This window comes from Pelodiscus sinensis, chromosome 11 (assembly GCF_049634645.1).
Source record: "Pelodiscus sinensis isolate JC-2024 chromosome 11, ASM4963464v1, whole genome shotgun sequence".
Taxonomy (NCBI): domain Eukaryota; kingdom Metazoa; phylum Chordata; order Testudines; family Trionychidae; genus Pelodiscus; species Pelodiscus sinensis.
Genome location: NC_134721.1, coordinates 20704519 through 20721558, shown reverse-complemented (window position 1 = coordinate 20721558; position 17040 = coordinate 20704519). Strand labels below are relative to the sequence as shown.

At 41.1% G+C, this 17040-nt stretch overlaps 1 protein-coding gene across 5 annotated transcripts in view; it reads left to right on the top strand.

The window, feature by feature from the left end:
* FGD5 (FYVE, RhoGEF and PH domain containing 5) overlaps window positions 1–16060 on the top strand; it is a 189523-nt gene extending 173463 nt beyond the window's left edge. The window contains exons 15-21 of one of the 5 annotated variants that reach the window (XM_025189555.2): window positions 38–137; window positions 1523–1660; window positions 5812–5914; window positions 7771–7927; window positions 9801–9929; window positions 12184–12332; window positions 13632–16060. In XM_025189555.2, the coding sequence (XP_025045340.2) occupies window positions 38–137; window positions 1523–1660; window positions 5812–5914; window positions 7771–7927; window positions 9801–9929; window positions 12184–12332; window positions 13632–13738 (883 nt within the window). In that variant the 3' untranslated portion in view covers window positions 13739–16060. The remainder of the gene's footprint in view (window positions 1–37; window positions 138–1522; window positions 1661–5811; window positions 5915–7770; window positions 7928–9800; window positions 9930–12183; window positions 12333–13631) is intronic. The other 4 variants (XM_025189554.2, XM_006132845.4, XM_025189558.2 and 1 more) reach the window with 4 other exon arrangements.
* Window positions 16061–17040: the final 980 nt, after the last annotated feature.

The following is a 17040-nucleotide window of genomic DNA, read 5'->3' as shown; positions in this document are numbered from 1 at the left end:
CATGGCATTGATTGTATTGCTGTATTTCATTCTACAGTTCATGCTTTGAAAGGGATGAGTGGTATAGTTGCATCAGCAGAACCATTCCAGATGACTACAAAGTTCACAATGCAGCTGCCTTTCATAACAGCGTTGAGGTAAGAGTGAGTCCTGGTATTGCGTAAGAGGATAAAAAAATCTGTAGTTTTTTTTAAAAAGGAAAAGCAGAAAGGCCCCAGTGGCAGAGTGTTCTAATTATTTATATATAAATCATCATGCCAAGGCCAAATGACACAGGTTACCACAGCACTTATATGTTTAATATTCAGACTGCTGAGGCTGCTACTGGTATTTTGAACATGTTGCAATTCTGCTTCGTACTACAGGTTTCATTTAAGTCAATAGGAGTTTTGTTGGAGAAACACTAACCAGATTTAGCCCTGCATGGGCTACTGTCCTAAATGCTTTCAAAAACAAGTATATGCCTTGCAGATGACTGTAAGAAGGCAAAACTAGCCATTAGTATTGCTTTTGTCACAATCTATAACAAAGGATCAATAATTCACCATCACTAAAGCCCTCAGCAAAAGGACTTCATTGAGACCTAACAAACAGTTTATACCGATCCAACTCCATTGAGTTATTCCTAGTTTATACCAGTGTGAGAGGAGAATCTGACGCAAAAGAGTTTTGCTGTTGCTGAATTCTCTGTTCCTTCGTCCTGCATGAGTCTAACTCTCTTTATAGCAAAACTACCAAGATATAGTAATAGACTTGTGCAAAGATGGGCAAACAGCAAAGGAGTTTATGAGTGCCGAACGGTGATAGAAAATGAGGGCCAGATTTGGATCCCATTAATCCAGAGTGACTCCATTGTCTTCCATTGAGATCTGGGTCCAAATCAGTCTGAGTTATAAGTGAAAAAAGTTTGGTGACTTCTAGACAGTCCTTTCCATTGATCACAAAACCATTCCAAAAGATGCACAATAGTCAACTAGGCCTTCATTCTGAGATTGATACACTGAATGCTATGCGGCTTATGGTGGGGATAAGGATTTTTTGACTGAGACCTAAAAACCATGTGTTCTTTCTGGATATTAAAGATATTACAGGATATTAAATCTTGTACTAAAAATATAAGTTTGCCCAGGCAATCTCAGCCAGAATTATTCACTGATGCTAGATGCTCACCAAGTGTAGGTCCATTGACTTCACTGGATCTGAACCAATTTGCACTAGCTGCAGATAGAGGCCCTACTGTTATATCACATGCTGTGTACTAGTTGACTACCACCATCTACTCCAGAAGTGGCTGCATTTCAGCACTTGCGTGTAAAGTTTGTGGATCACTTTGGGGCCCTTCAGGAAGGAAGAAGAATTAGGACTGGAATAATGGGGATTGTGTGTCAAGAAGGAGGTGGATTGGCAGAACTGAGGGTGGGGAAAGGTAAACACGATTTAGCAGCTCATGCTCATGTGGGAGTTGCATTAGCTGAAGTGAGTGTGCTTTGGAAATCTGGCTATTTCTTCACTTCTTTTTAAGCTAAGGGAAAGGCTGGGAATATCCTTGGGTGAGAGGCCTCCAACCTTGGTACCTGTGTCCCACGTCATGATGTGCATGAACTGCGGCTGTGATTTTACCCTCACTCTGAGACGCCATCATTGCCATGCATGTGGAAAGGTCAGTGTCACATAAATTCAGCTTCAAACTAGTCAACAGCAGGCAAAGCCTCTGGGACAAATCCTCCTTTTCACTACACTAGCAGTGGCGGAGGGACATTTTTAAATGTAGGGGTGCTGAGCCCCCTTGCCTCTGTCCACCCTCACCCAGCTAAGGTCAGGAGCAAAGCCCTGTCATGTGAGGTCAGCAGCCAGGATCCCAGCATATGGGGCAGCAGCAGAGACCCCAGTGCATGGAACCAGCAGCAGAGGACCTTGGCATGGTGGGCTCCAACCAGAATCCCAGCATGCAGGGCTAGCAGCCAACCACTGGGGCACAGGGCTTGAACCTGGACCCCAGCACTCAGTATATTAGTGAAATCCTGGCATACGGGATGCCAGAAGAACCCCGGGGTTAACACAATGGGGAAGCCTTAAAATTAGTCTGCGGCACGCTCCGTTAATGTGGATGAGCTACCTCGGATGTAGAGTGCCAGGAAGCACTGGGGGGGTAATTAGTTTTAATTACTCTGGGGAGTAATTATTTTGAAATAACAGATTCTACCACCTCGCTAGGTAGCCTATTCCAGTGCTTCATCACTCTCCTAGTGAAATAGTTTTCCCTACTATCCAACCTAGACCTCCCCCACTGCAACCTCAGACCATTGCTCCTTCTTCTGCCATCTGTCACTACTGAGAACAGCCTCTCTCCATCCGCTTTGGAACCTCCCTTCAGGTAGTTGAAGGCTGCTATCAAATACCCCCTCACTCTTTTTTCTTCTGAAGACTAAACAAGCCCAAACTCCTCAGCCTCTCCTTGTAGGTCATGTGCTCCAGCCCCCTAATCATTTTCGTTGCCCTCCACTGAACTCTCTCCAATGTGTCCACATCCTTTCTATAGTGGGGAGCCCAGAATTGGACATAATACTACAGATGTGGCCTCACCAATGCCAAACAAAGGGGAATAATCACTTCTCTAGATCTGCTGGAAATGCTTTCTAATGCACCCTAATATGCCATTAGCCTTCTTGGTTACAAGATCACACTTGTTGACTCATATCCAGCTTCTCATCCAATGTAATCCTCCTTTTCTGCCAAACTGCTGCTTAGCCAGTTGGTCCCCAGCCTGTAGTAGTCCTTGGGATTCTTCCGTCCCAAGTGCAGGACTCTGCACTTGTCCTTGTTAAACCTCATCAGATTTCTTTTCATCCAATCCTCCAATTTGTCTAGGTCACTCTGGATCCTATCCCTACCCTCCAACGTATCTACCTCTTCTCCCAAGTTTAGTGTCATCTGCAAACTTGCTGAGGGTGCAATCCATCTCCTCATCCAGGTCATTAATAAAGATGTTGAAAAAAACTGGCCCTAGAACCTATCCTTGGGGTACTCTGCTTGAAATACACTGCCAACCAGACATTGAGCCATTAATCACTACCCATTAAACCCAACAGTCTAACCAGCTCTCTATCCACCTGACAGTCCATTTATCCAATACATACTTCCTGAACTTGCTGGCACGAATTATATGGGAGACCATATCAAAAGCTTTGCTCAAGTCAAGTTATATCACATCCACTGACTTCCCCATGTCTACAGTTACCTCGTCAAAGAAGGCAATCAGGTTGGTCAGGTATGACTTGCCCTTCGTGAATCCATGTTGACTATTCCTGATCACTTTCCTCTCTTCCAAGTGCTTCAAAATGGATTCCTTGAGGATCCTCTCCATGATTTTTCTGGGGACTGAGGTCTGTAGTTCCCTGGATTGTCCTTTTTCCCTTTTTTAAAGATGGGCACTTCAATTGCCTTTTTCTAATCATCTGGGACGTCCCCCAATCTGCATGAGTTTTCAAAAATAATGGCCAATGGCTCTGCAGTGACATCTGCCAACACCCTCAGCACCCTTAAATGCATTAAATCTGGCCCCATGGACTTGTGTATGTCTGACTTTTCTAAATAGTTCTTAACTTGTTCTTTCTCCACTGTGGGCTGCCCCCTTCTTTCCATACTTTGTTGCCTAGTGCAGTAGTCTGGTAGCTGACTTTGTCTGTGAAGACAGAGGCAAAAAAAAGCATTGATTACTTCATCTTAACCCACATCATCTGTCACTAGGTTACCTCCCTTATCCAGTAAGGGTCCCATGCCTGTAGAAACCTTTCTTGTTACCCTTCACATCTCTTCCTAGCTGCAATTCCAATTGCTCTTTGGCCTTCCTGATTACCCCCCTGTATGCTCGAGCAATATATCTATACTCTTCTCTAGTCATCTGTCCAAGTTTCCATTTCTTGTAAGTTTCCTTTTTGTATTTAAGCTTGCCAAGAATTTCACTAAGCCAAGCCAAGCTGGTCGCCTACCATATTTGTTTTTCTTACTGTGCATTGCAATGATTTGTTCCTGTGCCTTCAATAAGGCTTCTTTAAAATACTGCCAGCTCTCCTGGACTCCTTTCCTCTTCATGTTTGCATCCCAGGGGATCCTGCCCAGGGAATCAGTTCACTGAGGGAGTCAGAGTTTGCTTTTTCTTAAGCCCAGGGAATGTATTTTGCTTTTTTCCTTTCTTCCTTTCATCAGGATCCTGAAATTGATCATCTTATGGTCGCTGCTTCCCAGGTTCCACCCATATCTACTTCCCCTACTAATTCCTCCCTGTTTGTGAGCAGCAGGTAAAGCTGCGCATAGCCCTTCTTGGTACCTTCAGCATTTATATATACCTCCAGTCCTGTTTTGAATCCAGTTCAGCTCTTCACCTCAGTGATGGTTTCTGATATTGAACTTCACAGGCTACTTACGTTTCATGTGAAAAGAAAACATTTCTTTTGATCAATTTTAAATTTGCTGCCTTTCAATTTTAGTTAATGTTAAGAATATAAGAACATAAGAATGGCCGTACTGGGTCAGATCAAAGGTCCATCCAGCCCAGTACCCTGTCTGCCGACAGTGGTCAATACCAGGTGCCCCAGAGGGAGTGAATCAAACAGGTAATGATCAAGCGATCTCTCTCCTGCCATCCATCTCCACCCTCTGACAAACAGAGGCTAGGGATACCATTCCTTACCCATCCTGGCTAATAGCCATTTATGGACTTAACCTCCATGAATTTATCTAGTTCTCTTTTAAACCCTGTTATAGTCCTAGCCTTCACAGCCTCCTCAGGCAAGGAGTTCCACAGATTGACTATGCACTGTGTGAAGAAGAACTTCCTTTTATTTGTTTTAAACCTGCTGCCCATTAGTTTCATTTGGTGGCCCCTAGTTCTTATATTATGGGAACAAGTAAATAACTTTTTCTTATTCACTTTCTCCACACCACTCATGATTTTATATACCTCTATCATATCCCCCCTTTGTTTCCTCTTTTCCAAGCTGAAAAGTCCAAGTCTCTTTAATCTCTCCTCATATGGGACCTGTTTGAAACCCCTAATCATTTTAGTTCCTAATCAATGTTCCACTATGATAGTTGTAATCTGGATTTTAATTTTAAATTCCTTGCCCACTAAAAGATTAATCCTAGTTCAATGATATTTCAGTTTCACAAACAAAACCCTTCCCTGCCTTAGCCAGCAGAATGACATGCCAATTCCCTTCTGAAAATACCTTTAATAAGCATTATCAACCCGTTTAGTGGTGCCATGGCCAGCATGAATTTTGATTTAAGGGAATGTATAACGCTCAGAGAGATGACCATAAGAATACGGTACAATTATCAGTAATTTTATATTATTGTTGCAGCTAAGACACTCAATCAAGAACTAGGCCCCCACTGTTCTAGGCACTGTGTAAAAACAGAACAAAAAGACTCTTTCCCAAAGAATTTACAATCAAAGTATAAGACAAGACATAACAGATGGATACAGACAAACCAGCAGGGGAGTATTTGTTCGTCAGCATGATAGACAGTGGCCTACCCATACCAGCAGTCAGGTTTTTTGTAGACATCATGATAAAGGAGAATTTTTTGGTTAGACCTAAAAAAGAACAATGAAGTGACAATTAAATACACTGTTGGAAATCTAGAGTAATTACAATGAAATCAGGGAAATTATCCTTATTTATACTGGTTTAACAAAGAGCCAAATTTGGCCCATTTAGCTTTCTCCCATGCTAACCAGTCCAGAGGATGTGTTTGGTAATGTACATTGGGATGGGGGAATGAGATATATTTTTTTTTCTGGGGTAGATTATATGTCGAAATTGTTCAAGAAACAAGCATCCCCTGACATACCTCAAAGACCGACTAGCAAAAGTCTGTGACAGCTGCTACTCAGAACTGAGAAAAAGGGGTGAGTCCTCACTATTCCTTGATGAGTTGAATGAAAATGTTACCTGCATATGAAGAGAGAAGATTCCCATTCAGGGAATTTCTCCTTCAGACATAGTTATGAGCTATATTAACAGTGATACAAATGCATAGTCTGGGGGAAATAGTAGACTGCATGGCGGCTGAGAAGCTTTTAGGGTAATTCTACACTACACGCTTATTTCGAAATAAGCTATTCCAGAATAGTTATTCCAAAATAGCTTATTTCAAAATAGCACATCTACACTGCAGGAAAGCCTCAAAATTAGTCCGAGGCAGGCTTCCTTAATGTAGATGTGCTATCTTGATTTAGAGTCCCAGGAGGCACTGAGGAATAACTTAGAATAGCAGCAGTGGAGCGTCTACATAGGACTTTCAGAATAGATGTTATTCCTCATAGAATGAGGTTTACAGATTTCAGAATAAGCTGTCTGTTATTTTGAAATTATTTTGAAATAACGGAATGGCTGTATAGACACTCGCATTGTTATTTCAAAATGCTAGTTATCTCAAAATAATGCTGCAGTGCAAATGCACCCTTAGTGAGCTGGAACCTCCAATTCTTCCTATGATTTCTTGGTGTACTAAAATAATAAACAATTGCACTCAATGCTACCATGCTGCTTACAGCTAACAGCTCTTCTTTGTATTAAAGCAAAGCAGTGTCTTAAAATTAAAGACACTATCAAACACTATCTATCTCACTACAAGGAAGGACCATTTCCCATAGTGAAGGGCTATGGTCATTGTGATGGACAACTTATAGGCAAGAACTATTTTGTTATGAGCTTAGGCACATGTGCAATTTAGTTTATCTTGGTTAAAGAGATCCATACATCCGTTTTAACAACATGACAGACATCTAGGCTACGTCTAGACTGGCCCCTTCTTCGGAAGAGGCATGCTAATTTCTAACTTTGGAATAGGGAAATCCGCAGGGGATTTAAATATCCCCCGCGGGATTTAAATAAACATGGCCGCCGCTTTTTTTCCGGCTTGGGGAAAAGCCAGAAAAGAGCGTCCAGACTGGCGTGATCCTCCGGAATAAAGCCCTTTTCCGGAGGATCTCTTATTCCTACTTTATTCCGGAGGATCGCGCCAGTCTGGAGGCTCTTTTCGTAGCCGTAGATGTAGCCGTACTGTTATTGTTTAGAGAAGGAAGACATGCAACTGTCTTAGTGGTCTGAGCCAAGTGACAACTCAGGCTGTATTGATTCAAAGCTGTGCTCCCTTCAGATTTTCCAGATGATGTATAGTGACACGTGAGATTCAGAAAGGCTATAACCCAGATGATGGCACTGACTGGTACAATACTGTCCTCGTTAATAGGGTGACAGGGCATGTCCTGACGAGGGAATAAATTGTCTTCTGTACTCAGAACACAATGGAGAAAAGTTCAGGCTTGAAAGAACAACCCCAAAATGAACCTATTTTCTTTGCCATGGAGGTGGCCCAGGAACAAATCAGAACAGGTAGAGTGCACAAACAGCAGACACACACAGTCAGTGCTTTCAAAGGTCATTAAATGTCAGAACGCAACATAACATAATTATTTTCCTTCTCATCTTCTATACAAGCTGTATCCCAGATGTACTTGTAGGGGATGTTTCCACTGTGGAATGCCATAAAGCTCACTGAATAGCAATTCTGCTATCTAGACTTAAAAGCGGAGTTTGATCAAAAATAGCGAAAGGAAGATTAAGCAACTATAGTGAGGAATTGCATTTTCTTATTATTTGCATTAGCTGGGAATTTAGTATTTCTTGTTGTAATGTTAACCTAAGTGTTTGCACCAGTTAATCCAGTCTTTTTTGCCTGCCATTTCTCCTACTATTGTAGAACGGCCAGTAAGTGTGAGCTTCCCTCCAACTTCATCCAGGTTTTCAGGCAGTGCCTTCTCCTCAGTTTTCCACAATATTCACTATTCATCCTTCAAGAAACAAAAGAAGATCCCTTCTGCTCTTATGGAGGTAGGATCAACGCTGCCTGAGAAAAGGCAAGGAAACTAGATTTAGAAAAATGTGCATTGGCACACAGTAGCTTTCAGTCTCATTGTTTATCATTTGTTCTATATGCTGCAGGATCAACCCACTGTCTAGATCCTCTGTATCATGTGATTACATTTTACTCGGTATAACAGGATGAAATACAAAAACACACTAAAATCTGATGCTATTGCTATAGTTTCTCTTTCCTATTAAGACCAAGTCAGCTTAACATTTAACCTTCGTTTTCCCTATAATTTCAATTAAATTGTAAAATGTATTTCCATCCTGCAAGCTTTTAAAGGTTGAATAACACACTCAGAGAAGTAGCTCCGGAGAAGCATGAGAGATCACTAGTTTGACAATAGGAGTTTGGCAATGATCAGAAATCACTGTCATCCAGCAGTTACTCTGTGGCCTTACTCCAATTCTTATTTCCAGTGTGTCCCCTTGGATTTCAATTGAATGAAGACCCAGTTAGTGAGAGTTGGTGGGCGGGGGCAGTAAAGCTAGCCCTTTCAAAGCAATTGGTGAATGCAGCTATTTAATTGTGTTGTCTATAGCTCACCCTGCCCTACCTGAAATAAATGGATGAAATCCTGACCCTACTGAAGCAATGGCAAAACTCCCATAGTGGAACCATGATTCATCCAAAAACATTTCTTTCCCTTCTTGAACTAAGCATCACATTCAAAAACTGACTACATTAATATCCTCCGACTATCCATGCAGTCTGCCTACCTAAATATGTAAGGCCCTATCCTGGCAATTCAATTTCAGGTAACTGATTTCAGTGAGATCAGAATCTGGACCAATTGCGGTACATGTAGTTATCCTCCATGAAAAGGGGGAGGGCACATAGGTCTCTTAACTTTGTTTGTGTTAAGCTGGAACAGGGATAACTGTACAAACAGAGTAGATAAAATATTCATGGAAGATACTGCATAAACCAACATGACTACCAGGGTTAAGCAAAGTTCAAGAAGTTACATTTCAGCTCCATTTATTCTGGAAAAATAGAGATTGCCCTTTTACAAGACAGCAGCACACATTTATTAAAATGAAACTTTCTACAATAACCTTGATCTGAAAGCCATTCACAGGATTGGTGGACTTTCTCATGCTCCAAACTGCTACAGTAGAATATTATAAATATAGTTAATTCCTATATTCTGTCTGTCATCAAAGGCTGATTTTCAAGTCCATTCCCCTAGTTGACTCTCTGCTTTATTCAGGTATCAGTATTGTTTATTAATATTATAATTAATATATACTGTATTGCAATTATATAGCACCTTTCACCCAAGGAGCTCAAGGGTCTTTACAAACACTAATTAATTAAGCTTTAATTCTCCTCCCCTCACCCTGCCAGGGAAGCAATTATTTAAAAATATTGAGGAGAGTATTTATTCACAGATGAAACTGTGTTATAGAGAGATAGCTCACTCAAGGTCACATCACAAATCCATTGTAAAGCTTACAGAACCCAGAACCCTTCTGCTTTACTCAACACCATCCTTCCCCTTTTTAATCATGCTTCTTTGAATATATAAAAAGACAAGAAAAAGGGGATAAATTAAATTCCTCAATTGGAGAAGTATAAATCTAGAGGCTTAAATGATTAGGCTTCTTTGGTATCAGTGAGAACAGATTTGGCCTAAGATAAATTCTCTAGTAGTGCTTTTATGCAGAATAGTATTTTCATGATTACATTTTTCTCCGATTTATGCCACGTCAGTGTTTTCACACCTTGGTTATATTCTTAAGGCAACAGGTGTCTTTGGGTACCTTTTGTAAAAAATGGGCCTTGTTTATGGTATGCTTGCTGCTTTGGAGGGGGAAAAGCATCTGATGTCATAGATTCCTTGATTATCCTCTATGCAGGTGGCAGCTTCGGGAGAAGGATCTTCTATCAGTGGCTATCTCAGCAGGTGTAAAAGAGGCAAAAGGCACTGGAAGAAGCTCTGGTTTGTTATCAAAGGCAAAGTCCTCTACACCTACACAGCAAGTGAGGTATTGCCTGTCCTGATGTGACAGAACTTCCCAGTCCTGTTTTCATGTTTGTTTTCCCACTTCTTACATATGACAAATGCAATTTGAGGGGTGTACCTACAAGTTCTTGTGTAATCAATCATTCTTTTTGGAAATATGTCTGATGATGCAGTGGCATTACAATCACCTTCATATGTTATGATACCCCAGGAAGCTGGAAATCCAATCACAGCCCTCACCTGACCCTTCTTTCCAAATTCCTTTTCCTCTGTATATTTGTTACATACCATGTTGATTGTAAATGCTGAGCTACAAGAGACCTGGTTTAATCTGCTAGCAAGCTATTGCAAATCAAAATACAAATACTTAAAATCCTCTGACTTTTCTTGGGTGCAATCCCTGTATGTTTTGAGATAGTGACTGAGAACTGATAATTGTTACATAAATAAGAGAGCTTTCTAAAAAAAGGAAGTCCCTGACTTTATCCAATCAAAGATCAAAATGGCAACTTTTCAGGAGCTAGTGATAGACTGGATGTGCCCATGGGACAGACTACAGCTACAATCTTCAGTATGGAGGGGTAGCTGGTGAAGAATAGAGGGAAAGCATACCATGCTCCATGTGACCTGAGCAGCCTCTGCAGGCCCTTCTTCCCTGTGAAAAGGAAGGGTGGCCATCAGCTGCACGTGATTTGTAGATAAAGAAGATCTGACTGATTGGCTTCATAACTGGAAACCCTGAAACAGAGCCTCTTGCTGAATTAAAGACACAAAGCTCAGACTACAAGCAATTGTAATAATACTTGGCATCTTAAATCTTCAAAACACTTTGCAAACATTAACTATTTAAACATCTCATTATATCTGAGAGGTAGGGAAAGTAGTATCATCACCTCTAAATAGATGATGCTGAGGCATGAAGAGGTTGCATGATTTGACCACAGTCACAAAACAAGTCAGGGCAGATCAAGGACTAGTACTAAGGAAATGTTGACACCCAGGCCTCTGTTTTATCTGTTAGCCTAGATTTCCTCTATAGTTAGATTAAAATATCTTGAGCCTGATTTTTCAGACGTGCAGGCAACCTGTAGCTCCTACTGACTTCAGTGGGAACTGTCTATGCTTAGCATATCAGAAAATCGGGCCCTGTACAGTAAGGCATGCCCTTCACAGGGTGGAGAATTCCACTAATCTTAAAGGGTTGCACCAGTGTTAGTGATAACCCTTTATGAGATATGAAAAACAGTGGCTACCTAACTGCATTATATGCTCCAAGCCTTGCCTATATCTTAAACAGCAATAACTAAAGAGACAAACTTAAATTTTTTAACAATCAATAGTTTTGCAGCACCTTAGAGACTAACAAAACATGTAGATGGTATCATGAGCGTTGTTTAAATTTTTCCAGCTACAGATTAAGTTGGCTACCCTTCGGAAGCTGAACAGACCAAAAACAAAACCCCAACATTACTTTAATAGAGGTATAAGGACCAAAATTGCTGCCACCAGTAACAGTTTAACTGCAATTCAATTAAGGCTTATTGTTTTACTTTTTTGTTTTTATTCCATTCGTACAGTGAATTCTCTGCCAAGTGAAATTATTGGGAATAAATTAACAGTGAATCGCATTACCAGCTCATAAATTGTAAAGAGGTGTCATTAGAAGTGAGCATGCTGTGTGATATAGTGAAGATGAAGCTGTTAAAAAAAAACTCCTGTGGTTGTGTGGGGGTCATTTGCTACCAAACATAGGTGGCACTCAGTAATTATGGCTTAGATAATAAAATACAGGATCTTTCATCTCTATACCCTTAGTACAAACCTAGCCAAAAGATAACAGTAACCAGATACTGTTCCCATCAGATCTTCTCAGTGGCCTGTAGATTGGTGAATTACATATGAGCCTCACAAAACACATTCACGACTAGTCCTGTATTGGAATCTCATCAGTAGTCTAAACAGGGCTGAATGGATACGGAGAATTCCATCCCAGTGGTGGTTGAGTTAAGGATCTTGGCAGAGCAACACAAAAGGAACATTTGAACTGCTGCTAGCAAGGCTGCACCTACTCACTAGACAGCATACTTCTCCAGGATTTTCATCTCAGCACCAGATTATTCATTTTTATACTATAATTTCAGAAACTTGTTGAAGCCCTATCAAGAAGAGGGAGTCAGACACTATAGCTATTGGACAGACAGCCTTTGCCCCACAAACTGCAGCCCATTTGGAAGTGCTCCTTCTAAAGTGTGTCCCCTCCCCCACATTGATTTTAGGATAAAGTCGCCACAGAGAGTCTGCCTTTGCTGGGTTTCACAGTTACCCCAGAAAAGGAGGAAGGAAGTATGGATGCAGTTTTCCATCTTTACCACAAGCAAACCTTGTTTTATAGCTTCCGTGCGGAGGATAACAATTCAGCACAGAGGTACTGCACGTGGAATTGCAATTACATACTAACTCTTGAATGACTAGAAAGCGTAAGCAGCACTATTGACTCCTCTAACATATATCTTCCCATTTCCTTTCATTTTGAATGCAACTGCTACAGAAAAAGAGAAACTATGGAAATGCTAGTTAGTCAATTATAATACAATTGTCTGGATGGTATTAAACATCAGGTAGAAATTACTCCATCTTGACAAGATGGGAATTTTTGCTTCTTTGTATAGGTGCAACTAAGCCATAAAATCCACTGTTTGACAATTTAATTTTTAAATGAACATTTTCTATACTTTAGATGTTTGTTACTAGTACTGCATGATAAAATCATGAAAGTAATGATAAAATGATGCTTTAAAATATGCATGTGGCAAATGGCCAATGCTATTATGGTGGCTCCTGTGCTTTTCTTTCATGTGATGGGTCAGGGCACTGCCTCTTGCCCCTATTTAGAATCATAGAACCCTAGGGCTGGAAGAGATTTCAGGAGGTCATCAAGTCCAGCCCCCTGTCCAAAGCAGGACCAACCCTAACTAAATCATTCCAGCCACGGCTTTGTCAAGCCAGGACTTAAAAACCTCTAGGGATGAAGGGATTTTGTGGTGTTGATGCCTCCACTAATGCCTATGTGGGGAAAGGAAGCGGGGAAGGGACTCAGGCCCACCTTCTACCATAGCTCCCAGGCCAGGGGTCCTATGGATAGTGGCTAAGCATTTGGAGCCAGGATTCTTTCCCTTGGGCTAGCACCTTTCCCCTTGGACAAGGTTTCTCTCAGTACTCTGTGTCTGGGGAATGCCCCTGCTCAAGCACAGTTTCCTGTCTCAGGGTGTTTTTATTAGACCCCTAGCAGGAGCTTAATTGGCTCTAGGTGTTTTAATTAACCTGTAGTAATCTCCTGAGCCCACAGGGCATAAAACTCTGATCTACCCTAGGTTTATATACTTCCCACTTATCACTCTCCTACTGCCTTCTGGCCCTGCTACATCACAGCACGCAGGAGAGCGTATGGTTATGGAAATTTGTTTTCCCTCTCCCTCCTACTTCTATGACCTCTCTCTCTCTCATGTAATTTTCCCAAGATTACACTGACCAAGTAGGTCAGTGGCAAAGCTGACAATGGAATCTAGGAGTTTTAGCTTTCAGGACCCTGTTCTAATCCCCAGTCCAAACTTCCTCTTTAGACAAGGCTATTGTATGCAGTATAGCCTTCTGAGCCCTGTGATTTTTAATATATGTACTGGCTTGATCCATGAAATAAAATCTGTCTCCTCTACTTTTTTTTCAGGTGGATTAAAGCCATGGAAGAAGCAACCATATTATAGCAGTAATCAATCAAAAGGACTTGGAAAAATCTCTCAGATTTCTTTACATTCCCATTCTGTTTCAAGCTAAAGAGTAGTGTATTTCAAACCACTTGGTTATACACACTGGATAGGAACTGTTTCCAGATTGCTGTCTTTTTGCTTCCTTCCTTTTAAGTCCAAATTTGGGCCTCTGTCTGTGCAAATTCAACCTGCACTATAAACCACTCCCTTAATCCCAGAGAATTGCATTTTAACATCAAGACAAGAAAAGAATTTGAAATCAATTTTTTCTGAACTCGCATGGAAGTACTGGCTAGCAGTAAGTAACGGGTTCAGTTTTACTTATCCTAGGGAATGATCAATTTTCATTTTGTTGGTTTTAGTATCTACCGTTAACTAAGAAACAATGCAGTAAACCACAGATTCTCATTTAAAGCACTTTATTGTTTTATTGTACTACAGCTTCATTTTTTTCATGTTTTCCAAGGAGTTCTGTGGACTGATTTACCATCAGTCTATTAACAAGTGCCAGTGTGAAGTTATGTGCAGCATATGTTAAGTTGCTTCCACAATGAATGAATACCTGCAATGCACTACATATGATCTGCCAGTACGCCAATGGCTAGGATCCAGGGTGATTACTTACCAATTTATAATTTTACATAAGTCACTGTGTAATTTATTTAATACATTTCAGATTTTACAATTACAGTACTTTAAAATGCACTCTCCAAGCCCACATGTCGAAAACCGTTTTCCCCTACAGACTGTATTAATTTGAAATCCAAAGAATATTTTAATTTATTGTAAACCCTAAGACAGTTTTCACTTGACACTGATCTACTTATGAGTGTTAGATTATTAAATATCTGATCGAACATTTTTATTTTAAGACGCCATGTTGTTACTGCTTTTGATAAATAATATCAAAAATCAAATTCCTGTTACCAGCATAGAGTAATAGATATGCTGGCTGACTTAAAAACAGTTATCCTAACATGCTCGGTCAAAGTGCTTTGGAAATCGTGTGGCTAAACGCTGTTGTGCAGACCCTTTTCTGCTGTACATCAGCATAGCTTCACTCAAGTCAATGAAGCCATCCTGATTTACACCACTTGAGGATTTAGCCCTGCAGACTGTGTTGTGTTTTGGGGGTTGTTTTTTTAAAGAATGGAGGGGGGAAAAAACTACAATGTTATAAACACTGCAATAAAATAATTTAATTTCATACACTTCTCCTAATACTAGAATGAGAAATACAACAATTATGGTAAAAGTATATCTTTGCATAAAATATCAGTGTCAAGGATTTACTTACATTAAAATATGTTTTGGGGAAAATGTAGTTACTAGCATTTTTATATATTTTTCTTTGGTAATTTACATCAAAGCATGAATTTCTGGTTCAAATGGTGACTGGTTAGAATTGTCCATATTTTTAAAAAGTTTACAAAAATGTATTCAGGTGAAACTAAAGTCAGGTCTATTCATCATTTGGAAAATAATAATTACACATTTAAAAAAATCAAATATGGATCAAACAGTGAAACATGGTTATCTAGTTTTGTTAATACATCTCAATTTCTGATACTCTGTTGCATAAAGCACCACCATATGCAAAGACGAATTAATTATAAAAAGAATAAAGTTTTTGTATTATCTTAAAAGTGGATAAACTAATAACTCTGTACATTTTGTATTACAATTATAGCCTTGCTTCCATTGGACTGTAAATGTTTTGTTTTATTTTATTACTTTTTCTCTTTAAAAATCATTTGTTGGATTTGCACTGACAAAAACAAAGAATGTTAAATCACTAACCAAGGGTTCAAAGGAAACTGAGTTAGAAACAACAGTATTATGAACATTTAGGTGCTGACATTTAGGCCAAAATCCTCAAAGGTATTTGAGTGCCTAACTCACCCACAGAAATCAGCTGTTTTCACTGAAATCAATAGGAGTTAGGTCCCTAAATACTTTAATCTGGGCCTTAGTGACTTGTATGAAGTTTTCAATAACGGACAGGAAACGAATACATGAAAATATTTTGTTGTAAAAAATACAATGCTATTAAACTTCTTGTTTTAAGTAATGTGGAAAAATAAAAAGCAACATATAATTCCACTTTCATTGGTTTTTCCTTTATTAATGAGCATATTATTTTCTTCCTATTTTCACTTTAGCATCACACACGCTCCTTTGGAATTAACTAGCACTTATTTTGAGACTGTTGTGTCCAAATCTCTAAGAATGGGAATCTCCAATACCATGTACAGTAAAACTCCAACTGTCTGGCATCCAGTGGTCCGGCACTCGTGATAGTCCAGCACCAAGTGGAACCCGGAAGTGCTCCGGCCAGCCAGACAATTGGAGCTGCCCAGAGGGGGCGAGAGGCAGGCAGCTGTTTAAGGAAGGAAGGCAGGCCGGCTGGAGGAGGGGAGGGGAGGGGAGCGGAGGGGAGGTGGTGAGTCGGTCGGCAGGGAACGGCACGGAGAGGGGGAGAACCCTCCGCCATGTTGCGGGGAGGCGGTGGAAGCCCCGCACAGCCGGCTTGCAAGTGGGGAAACTTGTAAGCAGTGGTGGTGAGGGGGCGAGAGGCAGGCAGCGTTCCCCGCCAACCCCTCCACCCCCGCCCGCCTTAAACAGCTGCCTGCCTCTCACCCCCTCTCCGCCGCCGCAGCTTACAAGTTTCCCCAGTTGCAAGCTGGCTGCATGGGGCTTCCACTGCCTCCCCGCAACACTGCGGAAGGTTCGCCCCTCCCTGCGCTGTTCCCCGACGACCCCCCCCACGCAGTGCGGTTCCAGCAGATCTGTCACAGCACCCCACTGGAGTACCTCCCGATACTCCGGCATATCCGATAATCCGGCACCCCCTGAGTCCCAAGGGTGCTGGATTATCGGAAGTCTACTGTATATTGAAAAGGAGAGAATGAAGGCTGTGTCCAATAGTTAGGATGTTAATTAGGACATGGGAGAAGAGGGTTCAAGTCCCTTCTTTGACTTCCTATGTGACCTTGGGCAGGTCAAATAGCCTCTGACTCCATTTTCCATCTGTAAAATGAGAATTCTAGCACTTCCATCTCTCACAAGTAGGGTGTTACCAAATCCAAGGCTGTGAAAAACACATCCTGGACTGCAAAAATCAGCTCTTCCCCCATGAAATCTAGATATAGTAGGAAAGGGAGAGAAACTGAGCTGGGGGTGCCCCAGACAAGGGCTTCTACTGTGTACTGGGCTCAGCTGCAAGTTCCAGTGGATCTGGTGAGGGACAGGACTTCCTTTTCACCTGCATGGCTACTCTAAGGCGGGGTGGGGGGGAAGCCCCATCTCCGGATACCTCCCCAGCTGCAGGAAGCTCCATGGCTGCTGCCTTCAGAGCCCAGCTCTGAA